Source organism: Chrysochloris asiatica, unplaced genomic scaffold (genome assembly GCF_000296735.1).
Source record: "Chrysochloris asiatica unplaced genomic scaffold, ChrAsi1.0 scaffold00135, whole genome shotgun sequence".
Classification (NCBI taxonomy): Eukaryota; Metazoa; Chordata; class Mammalia; order Afrosoricida; family Chrysochloridae; genus Chrysochloris; species Chrysochloris asiatica.
The window spans coordinates 4,813,418-4,836,138 of NW_006408653.1; the positions used below are offsets into that span (position 1 = coordinate 4,813,418).

Genomic DNA, 22,721 nt, shown 5'->3' on the forward strand with positions numbered 1-22,721 from the left:
TCCAGCTTTCACATGCATATGAGGTTATTGAAAATACCATGGCTTGGGTCAGGTGCAACTTAGTCCTCAAGCTGACATCTTTGCTCTTCAACACTGTAAAAAGGTCTTGTGCAGCAGATTTGCCTAATGTAATACGTTGTTTGATTTCTATTGTTGGTAGGTGCCGTCCAGTCGGTTCCGACTTAGCAACACTATGCACACCGGAAAGAAAGACTGCCCAATCTGTTGTGTTTGAGTCCAGACTTGTGTCTCTTCCTTTATGCTGCCAGATTTATCTTTAAAAGAAAGTTGTAAGCATGTAATATTTTCAGTGGTTCCTTCTTGTTGTTAAGTGCCATCGAGTCAGTTCCGACCCATAGCAACCCTGTATAGGGTTTCTGAGGAGTAACTGGTAAGCTTGAACTGCCGACCTTGCAGTTCAGATGGCTTTGCAGTCTGGTACATTAACCCGCAGAGCCACACCAGGATTCCTAGTGCCTATTAAAAGGTCCCAAGCTAATCAAAATGACATGGACAGTGTTGCTTCGAACCTACCTTTAAGGAGTTGTCTGTATTCTCTTTCCTTCCCTTCATGACACAAACTTTACGTGCCCCACCCATACTGGGCAATTTGCCTTTTCAGCCTTCTGCGTGCATGTGAGTGGCCTGCTTGGGTTCATTGGAAGGTCTGCATCGAAAAATATCAAACAATACAATACATGATTCTAGTAACCAGGAAGCAGGCATTTGAAACAATATGAAGTTCTTATAACCTCCAAGAGAGAGGGCATTTGGGAACGAACTATTGAGTGAGAAAAATTCACTATTGAATGATGTGAAGAAAGTAGAATGTTAATTTGGAGGGAGTATGCAACATATTAAAGGAGCTCAGGTAGTGTAGTGGTTCCGAATCGGGCTGCGAACTGCAAGGTCAGCAGTTTGAAACTACCAGCTGTTTCACGAGAGAAAGTTGAGGCTTTCTGCTCCTGTAAAGATTTACAGCCTCAGAAACCCTGTTCAAGGTCGCTATGGGTCGGAACCGACTTGATGGCACTTAACAATAACAACAACATGCAACATATTAAAATAAAACATTAGAAGTTAAGTAAACTTGCTGTAACCCAGACACGAGGAAAAGGACTAGACTATGGTTGAAAAACATTTTTGATGAGTTGGGTTTTCATTGCATGGGAAGAATAGAGGAGAGAGCTCCAAAATGAACTATTGATTTTTAACCTTTATAATAAGCAACTGAGAACTATAAAACCATTTACAGAAAGTTAGTTCCTTTTTTTTTTTTTGCTATATTGAATTTTGATGCAATTTGGAACATATTCAAGTGGAAATACACAATATGTAGTTGGAAACACAGCACTGGAACATTGAGATTAGGAACCAAGAAATATATTTTGAATCATTTCTCTACTTAGAAGTCATTCAAGTCACAAAAATGAATTTATCCTTTTATTCAGTTAAAATGTAAGCAACATCTTGTTTCAGGGACTGGGTGACAACGATGAAAAGGCCTTGCTTATGTCTACTTTCAAGACGCTCTGAATCGAGTAAAAGCATAGTATGTCAGGATACAGGGAGTGTCACAAAAGAAAAACATACTTTCAGAATTTATGTGGGTTGAGTTTGAATGGAAAGTATGGAAAGGAATGCTTGGAGCCTTTGAGCTTGTCTGTCATTCAGAGATAGGAAAAAAGGGGAAGCTTCAGGAGAATTAAAGACCAATTTGAACATGAAGAATAAGGATTGCAATTGTATAAGATTGGGGGTTGTGATTGGCCCTTTGAATTGTTTTGAGAACGTCAAGCTATAAGGACTCACAACAATGCCTCCAAACTGTAGTGAAGTCAGTGAGAGGTGAGGTGGGAGGCATCCATCAGTTTATAATGATCAGTACTTAGAAAAGGGAATACTTTTATGAATTTGAGATAGGGTCAAGGATAATACTTATCCTTAATTTTTTTTCTTGGAATTTGACCACACTGCATATTACGGGACTGCTCTTGTTCTTTGTGTGGGGGATGGGTGCAGATTATTGTGTTGGTGGATGCAAAACAACAACCTGAACATTCTAAGGTTACTTTGGTTTGTGTTGTACCTTTTTTAGAGAAAAACAAAACAAAACCCACTACCTGACTCTAACGACTCTGTATGAGGTTTCCAAGACTTTAAGTCTTTACGGGAACAGACAGCCTCATATTTTCTCAGAGTTCAAATTGCTGACCTTGCAGTAAACAGCCCAATGCCTAACCTGCAGTGCCACCAGAGCTCCATTTTCAGAAATGCAGTTAAATGTTTGGTGTGTGACTTTTACCTGGGGGTCTTGACTCGTTAGGGCTGCAGAGAAGAAAGTGAACGGTGGTGATGCAGACCAAGCGGGGAGGCTCATAGAGGTCAATACTTGCAGGAAACAGCTCTGTTTCTAATCTGTTATTTCCCTCCATAGGTTTAACCTTTTTATTCAGCAAAAATGTGGATTCAGAAAAGCACCCAGGAAAGTTGAACCTCGAAGATCAGACACGGGAACAAGTGGTGAAGCATACAAGAGAAGTTCTTTGATTCCTCCTGTGGAAGAAACAGTCTTTTATCCTTCTCCCGATCCTATAAGGACTCTTCTAAAGCCTTTAGTTTTTACTGTTGGGGTAAGAGCTTTCGTCATTAAGTGCTATCAGCCTTGTTACAAGGAGCTCTGGTAACGTAGTGGTTATAAGTTGGGCTGCTAACCTCAAGGTCAGCAATTTGAAATTACCAGCCATTCTGTGGGAGAAAGATGAGGCTTTCTGCTCCCGTAAAGATTTACAGCCTCGGAAACCCACTGCAGGGTCGCTGAGTTGGAACCGACTCCACGGCACATAACCACTACCACCTTGTTATAGGCACAGTGTTAAAGTACCATTTATTCTAATAGGGTTCCTTAAAGTAAGGACAGAGTCCTGGTGTGGCACTTCAGAGTAAGCACTGGACTGCTAACCTCAAGGTTGCCAGTTCAAACAAACCAGCCCCTCCTCAGAAATCCTATACAGGGTTGCTATGAGTTGGAACCGACTCGACAGCACATAACAACAAAATAAGGACAGGTGGGTTCAAAATGAAAGGGTCATGAATTTTAATAGTTTTCATTTGGATGTGTCCCAGTTAACATAAACCCTAGAGAAGAAACTCAGCAGTCCTTTACTTGGTATAACATTCAAAGTAATAGTAAGTTGGTATTTTGAATTAAAAACAACAAAAACCCAGCTTTAAACAGCTCCAAAGGATAATGTGATGTTAATAAAGTGGGAAACGGTGAAATGTTCTTTTCGCTTAGTAGATTATTGTTAAGGAAGCATGCCAGTATATAATGGTGCTTCTTACGCTGGTTTTTTAAAGTCATGAACAAGGTAGTCTTTGGAAATATGTATAGATCTATATTCCCTCTTAAGTTTCTTTTGTAACATCTAATCTATATATAATTTTATATAGTTTACAGGCTGTGCATTTGGATCAGCTGCTATTTGGCAATATGAATCACTGAAATCCAGGGTTCAGAGTTACTTTGATGGTTTAAAAGCTGACTGGTTGGATAGCATAAGACCACAAAAGGAAGGAGACTTCAGAAAGGAGGTAAAAAGACAAACATTCCTTTATTGTCGTTGATCACTCTTTTTAAAATGTTTTGCGTTAATAGCAATGATAAGCACTGAATGTTGCACTTTAGAATCATTTGATCACAGTAAGTGTCTACTAATGTTTTGTATGTTTGGTGGTATTGTACTTGACAGTGGTACTTGACCAAAAATCATTAGGGATAGTTATTAAACAGTAGTCTGGGACTCCATCCTAGCCCTACTAAAGCTTAAGCAGCCATTGTTTTACTTTTATCTTTATAACTGGTTATTTTGGGGTACATATGGAGTCCTGGTATGGTGCTATAGAGTAAGCGTTCAACCACAAGGTTGTTTTGAACTGCAAAGTTGGTAGTTCAAACGCACCAGCCACTCCTTGGAAACCCTATGCAGGGTCGCTATGAGTCGGAACTGACTTGACGGCACTTAACAACAACATTGAGAACCACAGAGAAATTTTCCATAAACTTAACAGGAGGTTTTGACCAGGGATGGGGTTAGGATGTAGATTTTGAAGAGGCTTCTCCATGGCCCCACATACCACTGTCTGACTGTTTCTAACTACTCTGGGGTTGGGAATGCAAGAAAAAGGTATAAATGTAGTCAGAGTTTTTCATTTACTTTATATGTAAGCTGATGCCCCTCTATCGGAACTGATTTTTTTAAATGTTACCTTTTAGATAAAATATGGAAACATTTTAATTTATTTTACTTGCCAATATGTGTTGAACATGGAGACCATAAGCTAATATTGGAACCCAGGTTCATTTGGTTTTCGAGTGCTTACGTTTGTTTGTTTTTAAAATGATTTTTAAAAAATTTACTAATTTTTAGAGCAATTTTAGATTTATAGAAAATACTGGACCAATATTTAATACATTACTATTGACTACAGCTCATAGTTTACAATAGGGTTCATTCTTTGCATTGTACAGCCCGAGGGGTTTTAACAAATATATAATGTCATGTGTCCACCATCACAGCATCTTATAGACCAGTGTGCTGCCTTAAAATGCCTGTGGTCAGCCTGCTCACCCTTCCTCCCCTCTCCTTGAACCCCTGATGACCTCTGGTGTTTTCACTGTCTTTTTAGTTTTACCTTTCTAAAATGTCTTTATTATTGGACCCACAGTATATAGCTTTTTCAGACTGACTTCTAGATCATGTAGCAATATGCATTTAAGGCTCTTTTAAATAGCTTGATAGCTCATTTCTTTTTACTGCTGAATAGTGCTGCAGTGTATGAATGTACCACAGTTTCTCCCATTGTTTTTTATAGCACACTGCTCCCTCAGTTTGTAGAGAAGGTGTATGTGTTCAAATGTTCCACTTTCTAGAAACTTAATTCTGGCCAGGGAGAGTTTGAGAAGTTTTATGTTTTCTTCTTCGTAATGTTAGTTTGAGATTCCTCAAAGCAAGGAAGAAGGGACTCCTACTCCACCTTGTGTTCCCATAGATACATACATGAAGCACGAGCTGTATCTGTTTCAGAGGCTTTATGCTGGAAGAGCAGTGGATGTTTCATAACGCAGGTAAAAATGACCATAAGCAGCAGCAGCAGCAGCAGATTTTCTTTTAGCACAATATATTTGAAAAGATAGAACAACTGACCTGTTTGTTCTGTAATCCTGGATTCCTCAGAAAGTTGTTTTTTTTTTTAAACACATCTGTGCACTGTGAAACTTTGATACCCAGTGGTTCTGGAGAAGATGGGTGAGAAATCATACAAACAACATGAATTATCTTCATTTCATCCAAAGATGGGCTTGTGTAGCGTTGTTGTTTAAGTGCCATTGTGTAGAGTAGAGTTAAACAAATGATAGGTTAAAAAATACAAAATCAATGCCCATTAAGGAAAATCAAAACAACATAAATTTAACATGGAAAGTGAAAGTCCTGGGAATCCCTGCCACACTACTATGTATTGATGAATTAATGTTTAGGAGCGCATACATTGACAATTTACTTATAATTACAAAAATGGAGTCACATATGTATTGTCCAGCAATTTTTTTTTTTTAAGTTGAATTTTTGTTTTTCCTCTTCTGCAAAATCTGGTTCAGTTTCAGGGTGTGTTTTTTTTTTTTGAGATTGATTGATTTATTTAAACCTTAATCATGGAAAATCTCAAATACAAAATAATGAATTGACTGGCCACTTGGCCACTTTTGTTTTCCTTACCTTTCCATCTCTCCCTCCCCACCATTGGATAATATAATATAGCATACCTAGACATATTTCATCCATGAAATTCTCAGTATATATCTCTGAACGATTAAGACTTTTCTCTTCCCTTGAACGGCTTTCTCCTAAATCTCAATACTACTATTATACCTGAAAAAAAATTAACAATTTTAATATAGAATAATATTGTCAGTTAGAATTTTAAAACCAGATTGAGCTTCTTATACCTTTGTAGTGCTGGGAGATGGGCAGTGGGGTCTGTCTGTGCCATCTCAGTCTCACTGGTCCTGTGACTGACATGGCCATGGGGCCCTGGCCACACTAAGGTAGAGGGCCAGAAAGGCTTGGGCACCTCTGTTAGCTGTACACCGCTTTTCTGCCACTTTTAAAAGGGCAAGGTTAAAAAAAAAGAGGTGGGGGGGAGCAAGGTTAGCTCAAACTTGGAGAATGTCTCAGATGTGAGTCAGGTTTCATTGAAGAAGTGACAGACGATTTCAGTTTTTTAGGTGGTTATGGCAACCAGATAATAGCACCATCAACACATTTTGCAGAGTTTGCGGACCATTTGGACTGCACTCAATGTTTCCCCAAGATTGCAGAACATTTTAAAGTAGCAATCACTGGTCCAGGATAATGAAGCCAGTGAGAGGGATCCTCAAACTCACATTGACTTTTTTTTTTTTTTTTTTCTCTCCCCACATTGACTTTCGGGGACCTAGCCATCCCATTTGGAGGAAGTAATCATTCAGAAAGACCTCCAGTTATTGAAACAATACAACAGCTCTTTTCCTGCAAAACCTGTAATTCCCAAGTTCACCACACCCTTTGTCCTGGAATGAGATGCTGTACTCCAACCCTGAGGACTATGCCTGAGATCAGACAGAGCTTGATGCCATTGTAATCCAGCTTTTAGGATCCTCTTCCCTAGCAGATAAGGAAAAGATCACATCTCTTCCAATAATGACAGTCAGGAACAAGTTGATACACGTTTAGAGTGTCCAGTATGCAAAGAAGCATTCACAGTGGTAGATGAAGTCCTGCAGTTATACTGAAACCAGCTCCTTGTAGCAGTTGTATCATGGTTAGAAACACATGACACACACCCTGTATATTGTTGTTATGTGCCGTGGAGCCGGTTCCGACCCATAGTGACCCTGCACATGGTTTCCAAGGCTGTAAATCTTTACAGGAGCAAAAAGCCTCATCTTTCTCCCGCGGAACAGCTGGTAGTTTTGAACTGCTGACCCTGAGGTTCTCAACCAGATTTGTAACCACTACGCCCTGTATATAGGAAGAGCGTAAATGGTGAGGTCTCACTCAGTAGACCCAGAGCTCTGAGGTGTCTGCAAGCAGCAGATTTAGTAATAATAGCCAACTCTGTGACTAGTGGACTTTCTAAAACTAATGACCACATCTGAGCCAGGGCTAGTATAGTCCTAATACTACAGCTGTAAATTATATCCAGACAAAAAATAATTGGTGGATTTGGGAAATCTATGAAGAAACTCTAACCTAGAATATGAGGAGGCTTAAACATATTCATGGAAAAATTCTAATATCATTCCATTTTTCCACCAACTTTTGAAGCCCCCTCATATTAATGCAGTCATTTGAGTGTTTTCCCTCTCCAAATTTAAAGTTGGTATCTACAGATGGAATTGTATCTTCTTACTCTTGAATTCAGAGTGACAGTTGTTATAAGTGTAAAACTTAATTATGTGGGTCTCACCCAACTAAGGATAGCTTCAGTTCTTTGAAGTCTAATGAGGGCACTGCTCTCTGTCATGCTGCTGTGTAATGGGGGTTTCAGCCTTCTCCAATCCCCAACCCACTGTTAGTATATTTTGCAGCAAATGTAATGGAGTCACAACCAGAAAATTCTGCTTGCATAAAGTCTTTTTGTCTTAATTGTTCAAAAGCAGCACCTCTTGGCCACGTAAGTCATGAGATGAGTTTAAATTAATTCAGGAATCTAAGACTTAAGATTTTGGGTTTTTCTTGATCTCTCAAGGAGCAAATCAAAGAAAAGTAAAAGTGGGAATGAGAAAGCTTAAAAAAAAATCTCTTAGAAAACAATAATAAAGACAAACCAGGTAGATCGTTGGTGAATTTGGTATACATGTTACTGGTATAGATCTGATTTAATTGATATTTCTCATGACAACATTGCTACCAAAAACCCACCGCCATCAAGTAAATGGACTCCTTGTGATGCTGTAGAGCGGCCCCACAGGGTTTCCAAGGCTCTAATCTTTACAGAGGAGTCCGGTTAAGGCGCTGGACTGCCAAGTCGGTTTGAACTTCAAAGTTGGTGGTTCAAGCTCACTAACTGCTCCTCAGAAACCGTATACAGGGTCGTTATGGGTCGGAACTGAATTGATGGCATTTAACAGCAACAACAACAGTCTTTATGGAAGCAGAGTCACATCTTGTTTCCTGTAGAGTGGCTGGTGGGGGTTTAAGCTGTTAACCTTTCAGTTAGCTTAACTACCTACAACTCCTTTACAACACTGCTAAGGGTCTAATATTGTCCCTGTTTTGCAGATCAGGACTGAAGTTTGGAAGTAACATGGTCAAGGTCCCAAAGTTAATAACAACTCTATAGAGAATGTAGTCTGTCCGACTATATAGCACATGTATTTTCCTCTCTACTACACCTTCATTATGTCTGTTGTTCACCAGTGACTTTTATAGATGAAGAGTCCCTCTTTTATACACAAAGTATTTTCTTTTCTCTAGTCTGTATTTTACATAGGGTGATATGCAATTTTCCTTTTGTTTTAGATTAACAAGTGGTGGAATAACCTAAGTGATGGCCAGCGGACTGTGACAGGTTTGTGTTAGCTTACACGTTTTAGCCATTCAAGGGAAGAGAAATCAAACCAAAAGGTACAGTATGTCATAGGCTATGACTTTTGTACTGTGCTCACCAGTGGTTTAGAGAACAGGGTTTCTGTGCCTACAGACTAATGTGATGCTTTAAAAAGAAGTGTGGTTTACATGACATGCTGGAACAGTAATTTCCTCATTTTTATGTAGTTTTTGTTGCTGAGCAAGTGGTCTACCTTTGTTTTAGAATCCTGGTTTGTGAAATAGATTAGTAGTAGTCCTGATTTCCCTTTTTAAAGAAACCAAAGGCAAGATTTCATCTGTATAACTAAAGAAAAATCAAACCCACTGCTGTCAAGTCGATTCCAGCTCGTAACAACCCTATAGGACAGAGTAGAACTGCCCCGTAGAATTTTACAGAAGCAGACTGCCACATCTTTCTTCTATAGAGTTGGCTCCAGCTGCTGACCTTTCAGTTGGCAACCAAATGTTTAATCATGCTTAATCACTGCCCCACCAGGGCTCCTACTTCCTGCATTCAAGGTGTCTTATATACATTCTTTTCCCTCCTTCACAGGATTTCATACAAGGTAGTTGTCTCCCTTTTTACAAATAAGGAAACTTGACTTTCAGAGAAGAAACTTGTTCAAGGTCACACATCTAGTAAGTAGTGGAGCTGAGTTTCAGAACCCAGGTCTGTCTCATTCTAAAGCCCACATTATCTATACTACACCAGGCTGTGTATAAAACCCTCTGAATGTAAGCATGTTATGCACATCACCATGATGATTGTTTTTGTTGTTCTTTGTAAATTTTTATGGGAAGGCAGACCTAGCTTTTTAAAGAGCACCTGTGTAATATTTATATAAATGTACTTATGTGAAAGGAGTCTTGGTGTGGCACTGTATAAGCACTCTACTGTTAACCTGTAAGGTCAGTGATTCAAACCCACAAGGCACTCCCTGGAGACCCTATGCAAGGTAGTTATGAGTTGGAAGCGACTCAGCGATACTTAACACCACCACCACATCTTCATTTGAAAGAGTTTGAAAAGTGGACTTTTAAGCTATTCAGCAGTTGTACAGATGGGAAAGAAACACTTCCCAAGGAATAGCAATTTTTTTTTTTTTACCCTCAAATGTGATTAGATGTTATGGTGCCTACTCATATTAGCTATTTTGTGGCCACCTACCACCTAAGGAACTGACTTGGCAGCACTTAACAAGTAGAGGAAGGGTACTTTTAAGAAAAAACTTCAAATTTTTAAAAAATTTATTATGCTAAAAAATACATAAATTTGCCATTTTAACCATTTTTTAAGCATACAATTAGTTAACATTCACAATGTTATGTAGTTGTCACCATCTATTTCCAAAGCGTTTTCATAACTTTAAACAGAAACTATACCAATTAAACATTAACTCCCCATCTCTTCCTCTTCTCTGCTTTCCTTTCTAGCTCTGTGAGTTTGTGTATTCTAGATATTCCATATGAGTAGAATCATACAATAATTTACCTTTTGTATCTGGCTTATTTCTCTTAGTATAATGTTTTCAAGGCTCATGTATGTTGTAGTGTGTGTATCAGGACTTTATTTCTCTTTCTGGCTGAGTAAATATTCCATTGTACATCTGTCCCACATCTTGTTTATATGTTAATCTGTTGTTTCCACCTTTTGGCTATTATGAATACTTCTGCAATGAACATTGGTATACAAATATTTATATCCCTGCTTTCAATTTCATAGGGTGCATACATAGAAGTAGAATTGTTGGGTCCTGGTGTGGCGCTGTAGGATAGGCACTGGACCACAAGATTGGTTTGAATTGCAAGGTCGGCAGTTCAAACCCACCAGCTACTTTTTGGAAACCCTATAGAGGGTTGCTATGAATTAGAACCAACTGACAGCACTTAACAACAGCAACATGAGAGTTTATTTTTAAAATTTTATTTAACTGTTTTCCACAGTAACTACCATTTCACGTGCAGAAGCATGGATGAGGAATCCAATTTTTCTACATCTTTGGTAACACTTGATAGTTTCCCTTTTTTAAAAAAAATTGCATTTTCCTGATGACTAATAGAAGGAGCTCTGGTAGCATAGTGGTTACAAGTCAGGCTGCTAACCTCAAGGTCAGCAGTTCGAAACTACCAGGCATCCTGCAGGAGAAAGATGAGGCTTTCTGCTTCTATAAAGATTTACAGCTTTGGAAACTCTATGCAGGATTGCTTGAGTCAGAACCGATTCTGTGGCATGTGTCCACCACTACCAATGACTAATGGAGGAGCATGGTGGCTCTGTAGGATAAGCACTGGACTGTTAACTCAAGGTCAGTGGTTTGAGCCCACCAGCTGCTCTGCAGGAGAAAATGAGGCTTTCTGCTCCCTTAAAGATTTGCAACATCGAAAACCCTGTACAAGAATGCTGTCAGAAATGACTCAGTGGTATTTAACAACAACAGTGACTAATGATGTTGAGTATGAGTGTGTACTTTTTGTCATTTGTATATCTTTGGAGAAATGTCTGTTAAAGAATTTTGCCCATTTTTTAATTGGGTTGCCTGTGTTGAGTTTTTTAAAAGAGTTTCAATATGTTGTGGATATTAAGACCGTATCAGATAACACATGCTGTGTCCTTTTATGCACCAAAGTGTCTTAATTGTGCATCAAGATCTTGAAGATTTATTCTTCTATGTTTTCTTTTAATTGTTTTATAGTTTTAGCTGTTACGCTTGGGTTGTTGATCTGTTTTGAGTTAATTTTTGTATATGGGGAGAAGTAGTCATCCAATTCATTCTTTTTTGCATGTGGATACCTGGTTATCCTGGCACCATTTGTTGAAGAAACTACTCTTTGCTCATTGAATGGACTTGACACCTTTGTCAAAAATCAATAGGTCATAAATGTATGTGTGTATGTTTTGTTTTGACTCTTAACGCTAAACCATTGGTTTATATGTCTTATCCTTATGTGATACCACACTGTTTTGATTACTATAGCTTTGTAGTAAGTTTTGAAATCTGCAAATGGGATTTCTTCAACTTTGTTCTTGTTTTTCAAGATTGTTTGGACTTTTCAGGGCTCCTTGCAATTCCATATGACTGTGAGGATCAGCTTTTCTATTTCTGTTTTAAAAAAAAGCTTTTAAGATTTTGATAGGGATAGTGTTGAATCTGTGGATCATTTTGAGTAACATTGACATCTTAACAATATTAAGTTTTCCGTTCCGTGAACGTGTATGTCTTTTCATTTATTTAGGTTTCCTTTAGTTTCTTTCAGTACTTTTATGGTTCTCAGTATAGTTCATCTTCTGGGTTAAATTATTCTCAGATAGTTTATTCTTTTGGATGCTATTATAAATGGAATTGTTTTCTTAATTTCCTTTTGGATTGTTTGCTCCTGCTGTATAGGAAAACAGCCGTTTTTTGTGTGTTGGTCATGTATTTGCAGCTTATCTTGCTTCATTCACAGTTTCCAGTCTATCTTTGAGAAATTTTTAGTTAGTTATTTACGAAATATGTTATAACATCTGTCGTACTGTCTGCTAGTGAGACTTCTGATACAATTGATGGAATCAGTTCACTGACCATGCAGTCAAACATTCTTTAGTGTGCTATGGAAAAAGAAAACAAATGCTGCCAGTTAATCTGTGCCACCCACCAATTGTAAGATGCATCCAGGTTTCAGATATTAAAACAGGTAAAAAATAGCTTAGAATCTATGAAAAATGGTAGCTTCCTTTCCTACCTAACCCTCAAGTTGAAGAGCAAAACCTAGATAGACTAGAAGCAAGAAGAGATGGCCAAGCGCCTTACAGAAGAGTAAATGTGGAAGGCAGAGGGGAAGCCGCAAGACGCAGCAGCTGGCAGGGACTGCACAGTGTGGATCATCTTTTAAAAATGGAATCGTTCTTGTCACTGTAGAAGTTAAAAGTACTACTTGTCTGTTGACTAGAGAGATTGAGAAGAATAAATGTTCAAATTTCTTTAGTTCTAACAAGTAGGTGAGTGCCTATGATATGCAGGGCGTTGTGATAGGTCATAAAATAATGAAATTTTTAAGGACTATAGTTTTCAAGAACAACTAAATGTCTTCTCTAAAATGTGACCAAATACTTAGTTCAGTTAATGCAATGACTCCCTTTAGTGGTAGTTCAGAAAAGTGAAATAGTCACCTAGTTCCTATATGCAAATATATTTTTTAAAGCAGTTGCCAATTATTCCTGAATCTTTGTAAGATGAGTATTTTTCTCATACATGTGGACCTTCATCTGCTCAGATAATCCATAGTTATTTACATTAACTTTCCATGTAACTTTAGAAGGATATCATGCAAAAAAAAAGGGGGGAGGTGGAATGCTAAGTTTTAAAACTATAATACCTAACTCTGTAAATCATTTCGATCTTTGGCTTGACTGTTATCAGTAGTTAGAATTCTCACTGCTATTTATTGGGAAGGATAAACTGTTTTCACAAAATAAAATATGAACCTGGGTGAATGAAGGACTTGTTTGACTTTACCATCAAGTGGCACTTTAATACTTTGCGTATTGATTTCAGTGACTTTCCTTAGCTCATTGGAATACTTTCTCCCTCTCCCTCCACCAAGTACATCATACTCTTATTTAAATGTGCTAGAAATTCTTACTCAAGTGGACTTTATTTGCTCTTATTTTTAACCTCCCTAAACTATTATTTATTTTGTAGGTATCATAGCTGCAAATGTCATCGTATTCTGTTTATGGAGAGTACCTTCTCTACAGCGGACTATGATCCGATATTTCACATCCAATCCAGCTTCCAGTAAGTTTAAATCTGTGATTTTATCTTGTGGGAAGACATAAGCTATGAGGGAGCTTCAAGAAGTTCATGGAAAATACGGAATTAAAAGATGGTGGAATTTTTCTGTAAACTTTTGAATTCCCTATATATATATATATATATGTTAATTTAAATACTATAGGAGAAAAAATGAGCTACTTGTCAGCAGTTATAAGAAAACTCTCCATGAGGACAAGCATCTCTCTGACGATTGTATCCCAGGTGCTTAAACTAGTGCATGTTGTTGAGGTTGTTAGTATGTGGACTTGGTTCCCAGTCATAGCAACCCTGAATATGGTTTCTGAGGCTTTAAATCTTTATGGGAGCAAAAAGCCTCATCTTCCTCCTGCATAGCAGCTGGTGGACTCAAACTGCCACGCTTGTGACTATCCTTTGGCGTCACCATGTTCCCAAAATAGTGCATAGGAGGTATTTAACTGTTTGTAATGAATAAAAACCCATGGCCAGTACAAGTTTACTCTTTGAAGGGAATTTTATATTTAACTTCTGTGCCTATAACTCAAATAAATTATACTTATTTTCCTTTCTGTCTAATTTTTGCTATAAGGACAAGTTGCTTTCATTCAGCTGAAAACTTTTATTGATTGCTTAAGTATATATTTTTTTTGTTGTGTGCCGTGGAGTTGGTTCTGACTCATAGCGACCCTGAACAGGGTTTCTGAGGCTGTAAATCTTTACAAGAGCAGAAAACCTCATCTTTGTCCTGCAGAACAGCTGATAGTTTTGAACTGCTGATCCTGAGGTTAGCAGCTCATTATGTAACTACTACACTAACAGAGATCCTTATATATTTTTTATACTAATCAGAAAATAAAGAGAACTTTTTATCACTTTGAAAAATGTCACTTTTTGTTTTGCTTTTACTGAATGTTTTTGTTTCCTATGACTGACTGATAAGACACTAAAATTTGACTGTCTGTGTTGTGTTTCATAATAAACTGTGTTTTTCTTTTTCTTGCAGAGGTCCTTTGCTCTCCAATGCTGCTGTCCACGTTCAGCCATTTCTCCTTGTTCCACATGGCAGCAAACATGTACGTTCTGTGGAGCTTCTCCTCCAGCATAGTAAACATTCTGGGTCAGGAGCAGTTCATGGCAGTGTACCTGTCAGCAGGTAATTTCTCTTTTACCGGCGATCTTGTAAGTATAAACCCTCTCACCTGTCTGGAAAAAGGCAAAAAGAGATGGATGACCCATAGTGTGTGCTTGTGCATGTGTCCCTCTGGTTGCATGTAGGAAGCGTCCCATAGACTGGGGGGAGCTCTTCTCTTTCCTGCTCTCACTTTAATGAGTTCCTCTTCTTACATGTGTTATTTAAGTGTGCCCAATTTAAAATTAGTCAGAATAGACAGGGATTGGGAATTAGTGTAGAATTTAAGCACATACTTTTTCTCATGTAGGACCTTGATTTCTCTATTCAGTCCCACCACTTCATAGAGTACTGGTTCCCAGACTTCCCAACTGTCTTAGACGCAGGTTCATTCCTTCAGTATGTTGAGTTCCCACGAAAGCGTAACACAGAGCTAACCAAAGCCCTTGTGAAGAATGAGTGACCACTTCTCTTGGTCCTGGAGACGTCATCATTTATTTTATGTGGGGCACGCAATTCGAAGTCCCTAGATGCTGCCAAATTGGTTAATTGGTCGAGTTTTACTTACATATGTTCAACATGAGAGCAATCCTTTGGTTAAAAGTTGCATATAGATATACACAAGGAGAACATTATATGCTTTGAAGAATCTCCTGATTCAGATCACCTATTTGCAAAAAAGTATAAAAATTTATCCCCCAAATCCTTGAATTTAAAAATAGCATATCTGGCACTTAGCCCCTGTGAAGAAATCACTGAGCACGGATATAGCAGACCTAAGTTCAGAACCTATTTCTGTTACCAATTATGTGATGTTGCAGAAAACACAAAACCTCTCGGCAGTATTGATACTTACCGTCTCGTAACAAGGCGTTTTAGAGAGAATTGTATAAAAGCACGAAACACAGGCATAGAGCAGGGACTCCATCAATGTTAATTGATTGTTCATTTGCACCTCGTCCCTCCAGAGTAGATGAACATTGTCTTTGGCCTGTAAGGTAATGTGTTATTTTGTCCCAGGCGCTGGTCATGTTCTTGTGGACACAGTGACCTTGTAGATACCATTAATTCTTACAATATAGAAAGTTGTTTTTTAAAATGAGCCATATTCTGGTAGAGGTCCCGTGCAAATGGCATTGGCACTAAAGGAGCCTGTGAAGTCCAGTGGCTCACAGGCCTGCTGTCAGCATTTCGTCAGGGAGCTGGGAAGATACACCATCCCTGAGCCCACCTGGGGATTCCAATTTAGTGTGTCCAGAGGGTAGCCCAGAGCATTTGGAGACAGCTGTGAGTTTGGAAACAGTCTCTGTTTTCATTTTGTAGATGAGGGACATGATACCCGAGAGGTAAAGTGAATGACTTACATCACCTGGCAAGTTGTGCCATGTGCCCGATTTCTCTTCCTTTATAAGTACCCGAAGTGATAACAGGTTAAATATTCATGTCTGCACCCTTATAGTGCTCCAGATAGAAACCTGACACCGTTAGTGTGTGGGGAGTGGAGATCAGAAACGGAGACTACTATATACCTCTCTTAAATTACTGACACGTAACTTATTTCCCAGGTGTCATTTCCAATTTTGTCAGCTATGTGTGTAAAGTTGCCACCGGAAGATATGGGCCATCACTTGGTGCAGTAAGTATATCTAGCTTGAAATTTTAACTTCATTTTGGAATAATTTTAGATCAGAAACATTGCATAATTAATAATAAAGAGTTTTCCCATATGTCTTTTATGTAACTTACCCAATTATTAACTAGCATCTTAACAGAAATACAGGTCTGTAATCAAAACCAGGAAATTAATATTGAATCAATATCATTAATCTGCATCTAATTTAGAATTTAAACTTTTGTGAAGCTTAATAGATTTCAGACTTTAGCTTTTTACAAATATTAAACATATTCGTTCATTTAAAAATACTGACATTGAACTCATTAACAAAAATATATTTAGAAGTAAAAGATATCATGGGAAGACCAGTATTTCTTTTACATTTTTGTGGATCTTCTTTAATGTTTAATTAATAGAAGATACCGAGAGTCTCATATGTGCTTCTGTAATTTGTTGTTTTGGTTAGAAGAAAATCTGTCCTCACACAGCTGGCTGTATCTTGTAACAGTTGGTCATTTCTATACACATACTGGAACAGAGTACATATCAAGAGGATTAAGTAAAAACAGTGACTTTCCATTCCCATAAACCAGAGAGCCTAACCTAGCATTGGGAAATTCACGTTATGGATTTGAATCTGGTCCTATAGCCCCTTCTTCAGTCAGTATTTCAGTATCATCTGTGTGTCAGGCACTGTGCAGGGAACTGGGAGGAGGAGGCCAGCCAGTGAGTAAATTGGCCAAGATTTCTACCCTCAGAAACTTACGTTCTTAATGCTCTTTAAAAATACAGCCTTGCCTTTGAGTTTAATTAATGGCAGATTTTTATGCATGTGGAAATCTTTGTGTACTGTTCTTTACATTCAATTTGAACCTATTTGAATAGTAAAGCACTTAATTGCATTCAAGTAGGGAGTTTCATGTTTAAAGAAACTCTAAGGCAATTTATTTTGAATAAGCATGGAGCTGCTAACAGAAAGGTCTGTGACAAATCCACCAGGACTCTGAGGGAGAAAAGGACTGGCCATCTGCTCCTATAAAGACCACAGCCTAGGAAATTTTACTCGATCCATAGGGTCACTATGAATTGACCCCTTCATGGCACACAACGATTGTCCTGTAGTAACCACTGTTTTGACCTATGACCTGTGTGTTTTCTTAACTTATTTTTTCCCCATAGAATGTGTTTCTTAATGAAATTTGCTTCTGGTACAATTTACATACTACAAATCAAATTTTCTCGATCTCATTCAATAACTTAGCACCTTTTATATGAAAGCAGTGACCTCTAAGATGTATCAGAAGTGGACTCTGAGTTTAGTTGAGGAATAAACATTGTGTATACCTCTAGCATATACCACAAGAATGAGTATTTTCTGGAGGACTTTAGGGGCTCTGAGGACACGGAGACTTTACTCATAAATTGAGAGGATTAGAGAGGACATTTTGATGTGTCTTAGGACAATTGTTATTCCCACTTTACAGGTAAGAAACTGAAGTCCAAAATGGGTAGAACCTGGCTGTATGGTATTTAGAATTAGACAGGCTGGGTGTGAATCCGATGATTTCCAAGACATATTATTTAGCCTCTCAACCTCAGAACCTCAGCTTCCCCATGTAAAGATGGGATTAATACCTATTTTGATTGGCAGTACAAGTATTATATTAAATGCATAGTGGAGGTGGTAGTTTTACTTTTAGTCTTCAGAATAATCATCTGTTTGTCTCACAGGTAATATCCAAGATCTTTAATAGTGCTTCGCTTCTAGAAGCCGAAGGTCTCTTAGAGCAAATTCATTTGAAAATCACAGTGGAGGGGAGTTTTTTTTTTTTTTGCTTAGGGGGCACTGAGTATAAATCTTGTTAAAATTTACAGTAGAAAAATATTCAAACAGCATTAACAATGATAAATGGGATCCTAGTTTGAGCTGCCGAACCACAGGTTCGGCAGTTCAAACCTACAGATTGTCCTTGGAAACCATATGCAGAGTCATCGTGACTGTTGGAACACTGAACTGCAACCACAGTATGACATATGAAGATTATTGATATTCTTAATAAGTGAAAATCATATATGTGTATAATCAATGTACAAGGAGCTCTGGTAGCCTAATAATTATGAATTGGGCTGCTAACCGCAGGGACAACTGTTGGGACAGCTGTTTCATGGGAGAAAGATGAGGCATTCTGCTCTGGTAAAGATTTGCAGCATTGGGAACCTGTGAGTCAGAACCAACTCCAATTAACTGCGTGGTAGGTGGTTCAGATTCACCAGCTACTCCATGAGAGGAAAAAGAGAGTTTCGCCCTCATGAAGATTTAAAGCCTCAGAAACCCTGTTCAGGGTTGCTGTGAGTTGGAACTGACTCCACAGCACACAACAGAAACAGCAGCCATCGATGTACAGGCATGCCTTTGTTTTATTGTGTCTTGCTTTATTGCAGACACTGTGATTTTACACATTGAAGTTTTGTGTCAGCCCTGTGTTGAGCAAGTCCATCAGTCTATTTTCCCAACAGAATGTGCTCATTTCATGTGTCTGTGTCACAGTTTAGTAAATCTCATAATATTTCAGACTTTTTTATAAGGCTATTGCACACTCAATAGACTGTAATGTAGTGTAAAAAAAACCAAACCAAAAACAATCCTGTATATGCACTGGGAATCCAAATATTGTTCTGTGTACAGTATTGTTTTGTTTGGTCTGAAACCAGATATGCCTGTATACACACAGATTATTGATGGAGAACAAAAATCTTTACCTTTAACTAGGGATCTGGACCTCTTGGGTCTGGAATTATATATAAAATATACATAATATATATAATTGTGACATTTTCATTAGAAGAGGGTCTGTTTCCAAAAGATTAGTAAAAGCCTCTCTCTAGAAAAGGTGAAAATTTTCTGTCTGTGGAAGGGGGCCCTAAACATTTCAAAACAGCTAGTTTGACTTATTCAAACATACAAGTAAGTTTGGATTTGTACAGATAAATGTCCTAAAGTTCTAGAAGTATAATGGAACTACTTTCTATCATGAAAATAATGTACAATGAATGTAATAAGTTGTAATTTCAAAGAAATTGACTTTACATAGCACAGATTTAAACATATAGAGTATTTTAGATGGAAAATATAACCACCTATGAAAAAGTAAATTGGGGAATTTTAATGCTATTTTTCACATATAAAATTAATTTTGTTTCAGGGAAAAGTATTTTTTTATGGGGCTTTTTTCTCTGTCTGCAAATAAGGCCACAACTTGACTTTTGTTAGGTACTGTTTAAAAATAGGCATAGGATATTCAAGTTTGACACATGCCTTAAAGCCTGGAGGGTGAAGGATTGCTGCTCACTCACACTCCCCAGTCCTTAGTGGCATTGACATCTGCTCTGCTTAATACAGTATGTGCTGAGGGATTTGGGACTGATGTGGAAGTACCAGCCAGACAGATCTTTCTGAATTTATGTAACTATAGGAAACCAGCACCCAGTAAGTTTTGTAGCCATTAAGGCATAGAGTGCTGCAGGACTGTGGAAAAGATGAACAGATGGAGGAAAGTGGGATGTGTGTGTCTTTCCACATGATCAGTGATTGTTCTCTTCAGAGTCCATCAGGATTTCTGAAGAACCCTGTGTGGTAGAAGTGTAGATTTATACTCTTGCATGCATGGAAGCCAGCTTGGCCACTGTACAGAAGCAGATAATTGATCTTAAATATAGAATATAGGATTTAATTTTGATTCTTAATCTCTGTTTATATGAGGTTTTCCTTTCCAAGTTCTGCCATTTCAGCCTAGTGTCTGAAATGTTCTGAGATCTGTGCTCTCCTTCTAAGGAAGCAGCAGTCAAGAGATCAAATGACGTATTGCATTACACAAATCTGCTGCATAAGACCTTTTTAAAGTGTTGAAGAGCAAAGATGTTAGCTTGAGGACTAAGGTGCGCCTGACCCAAGCCTTGGTACTCTCAGTAACCTCATATGCATGCGAAAGCTGGACAGTGAATAAGGAAGACCGTTGAAGAGTTGATTTATGGTGTTGGAGAATCTTGAAAGTGCCACGGGCTGCCAAAAGAACCAATAGATCCGTTTTGGAAGAAGTGCAGCTAGAGTGCTCTTTGGAGGCCAAGATGGCCAAACTTCGTCTCTTATACTTAGGGCACATTGTCAGGAGGGAACAGTCACTGGAGAAGGATATGTTTGGTATGTTCGAGGGTCAGAGAAAAAGAGGAAGACCCCCAACGAGATGGATTGGCCAAGTAGTAACATCGATGGACTCAAGCGTGTCAGTGGTAATGATGTTGGCCCAGGATCGGGCAGTGTTTCGTTCTGCTGTGCATAAGGTCTCTATGGGTCGGTACTGACTCGATGACACCTAACAACAACAATAAATGTAACTAATGTCACTGAAAGATTTGGGTGCAAATAGTCAGATGGAAATCTAACTTGTGCAAGCTTTCACCAAAAACTCTAATAAAAACAAAATAAAACAGCGTCATTCAGGAAGAAAGCAGAAGGTCATTAAGAAGACAAAAAAGAAGGAAAAGACCAAAATGGATGTCAGAAGAGGCTCTGAAACTTGCTCTCCAGCAGAGAGATGCTAAAGCAAAAGAATGAAATGAGGTGAAAGCGGTGAACCAAGAATTTCAAAGGGCAACTCAAGAAGACAAAGTCAAGTGTAATAATGAACCTAGAGTTAGAAAAACAAACGGGGAAAAAAGAATACACTGAGCAATTCCTAAGCTGAAAGAAATGAAGAAAAAATTCAAGCATCGACTTGAAATATTGAGTGATGCAGAAAGTGCCAAAAGAAGATGGTATTCAATCATTTCAAGAGGTAGCATAAGCCAATGGTAGTGAAGGAATAAAATGTGCAAATTGTACGAAAGGCACTGACAAAGAACAAGGCAATGGGAATTGATGGGATACAAATTGAAATCTTTGAATAAAACTGATGTAGCACTCACTCATCTATGCCAAGAAATTTGGAAGACAGCTACCTGGCCAACTGATTGGAAGACAGACATTCATATTTGTGTCCATTCCAAAAAGAGGCAACCTAACAGAACGAACAAATCTTTGGCCAGTATCATTAATATCATATGTAAGTAAAATTTTCTAAAGATAATTTTTAAAATAGCTGCAACAGTACATTGACAGGGAACTGCCAGAGGTTCACGCCAGATTCAGATGAGGATAGCGAATGAAGGATATCATTGCTGACATCAGATGGATCTTGGCTTGGTGAATAGAGGGAGAGCCTGAGCCAAGTGGCCACCCTACACCCTCGCCACTGGTGGTTTCTTCTGCCACGCATGCACACAGATACTCAACCCAGGCAGAGGCCCTGAACTTTTAATATCTGTTTCCTTTTTTTTCTGTTTTTTATTACAGGAAAGAGTAGGAGAGTGCTGAAGGAAGAGAAAGAGAGTTTTAAGGCAAAACAGGCCAAAGGTTAGATTGGAGCCTGAGGTGTAGCTTAACAACCAACACTGGCAACTTGGAATTTCTCGGGCAGCTTTAAAGGCAGGAACTTAGGCCATACTCATAATAAGCTACAGATTTATTATTTTTTTTTCTTCTCTCCCTCCCTCCTATCTCTTTTCTATGATTAGAGATTGCAGTATTCAGTCTTGTTTTTGTTGGTCCTGCTTTTTTTATATACCCCCCCTTTGCCTTTGGAGGACTCTGTCTCCCTGTATTACACAAGAAGAGTCAGTAACTGGTGCCATATAGCCAAGCTACAATCACACTCTATAAAACACCAAAACCCAGGCAAGAACCAATACCAGCTGCCATATACCAGGGAAACAGACAACACCTGTGAAAGTAAGCAATAAGAAGAGTGAAAAGGGAAGCCCACATCCTGATCACATCTTCCTGGAAGCAATCCGAAAGCATAAAAAATTTCCAAAACACATAATTAAGTATTAAGGCCACAGATAAACATTAAACATGTCTAAGAAGCAGAAGCAGATGACCATATCAGCACATGTCCAGAAAAAAGATAAAATGTCTGAGACAAATGACCTAGAAGTAGACCTGGATCTGGAAGGAGGACAGACCTTGGAAATAAATGCCTAAGAATTCAGAAAAATGATTATAAAATGTTTCAAAACTCTTTACAATGGAGTTGAAAAAAATAAGGAAGAAGTTAGTAAAGTGTTATAGGAACAATCAAATAAGATAGAAACAGCATTGGAAACAATTCAGAACCTACAGAAAGAGGTCCAAACGATCAATAACAAAATAACAGAATTAGAGAGCACTCTGAAAGGGCAGAGGAGTAGAATAGATAAGATGGAAGGTGGAACCAGTGAGCTGGAAGACAAATTGTTCTCTCAATACCACTATGGTAGAAGAACAAACACAAAAAAAGGATAAAAAATTCGGAGGAAGGTCTAAGATTCATGTTGGACAATATAAAGAGGAATAACAAAGAATTATCAGCATTCCAAAACAAGAAGAATCACACAAGTCCACAGAGGAAACAGTTGAAGAACTGCTGGAAGAAAATTTCTCTAACATCCTGAAAAGTGAAAAGATAAAAATTCAAGAAGCTCAACGAACTCCA

The 22,721-nt window shown here is 38.3% G+C and overlaps 1 protein-coding gene across 2 annotated transcripts in view; it reads left to right on the top strand.

The window, feature by feature from the left end:
- Positions 1-22,721, top strand: part of PARL (presenilin associated, rhomboid-like) — a 98,184-nt gene that overhangs the window by 58,252 nt on the left and 17,211 nt on the right. The window contains exons 2-7 of one of the 2 annotated variants that reach the window (XM_006869806.1): positions 2,438-2,633; positions 3,454-3,594; positions 8,565-8,613; positions 13,316-13,411; positions 14,412-14,561; positions 16,103-16,173. In XM_006869806.1, the coding sequence (XP_006869868.1) occupies positions 2,438-2,633; positions 3,454-3,594; positions 8,565-8,613; positions 13,316-13,411; positions 14,412-14,561; positions 16,103-16,173 (703 nt within the window). The remainder of the gene's footprint in view (positions 1-2,437; positions 2,634-3,453; positions 3,595-8,564; positions 8,614-13,315; positions 13,412-14,411; positions 14,562-16,102; positions 16,174-22,721) is intronic. The other variant, XM_006869807.1, reaches the window with a different exon arrangement.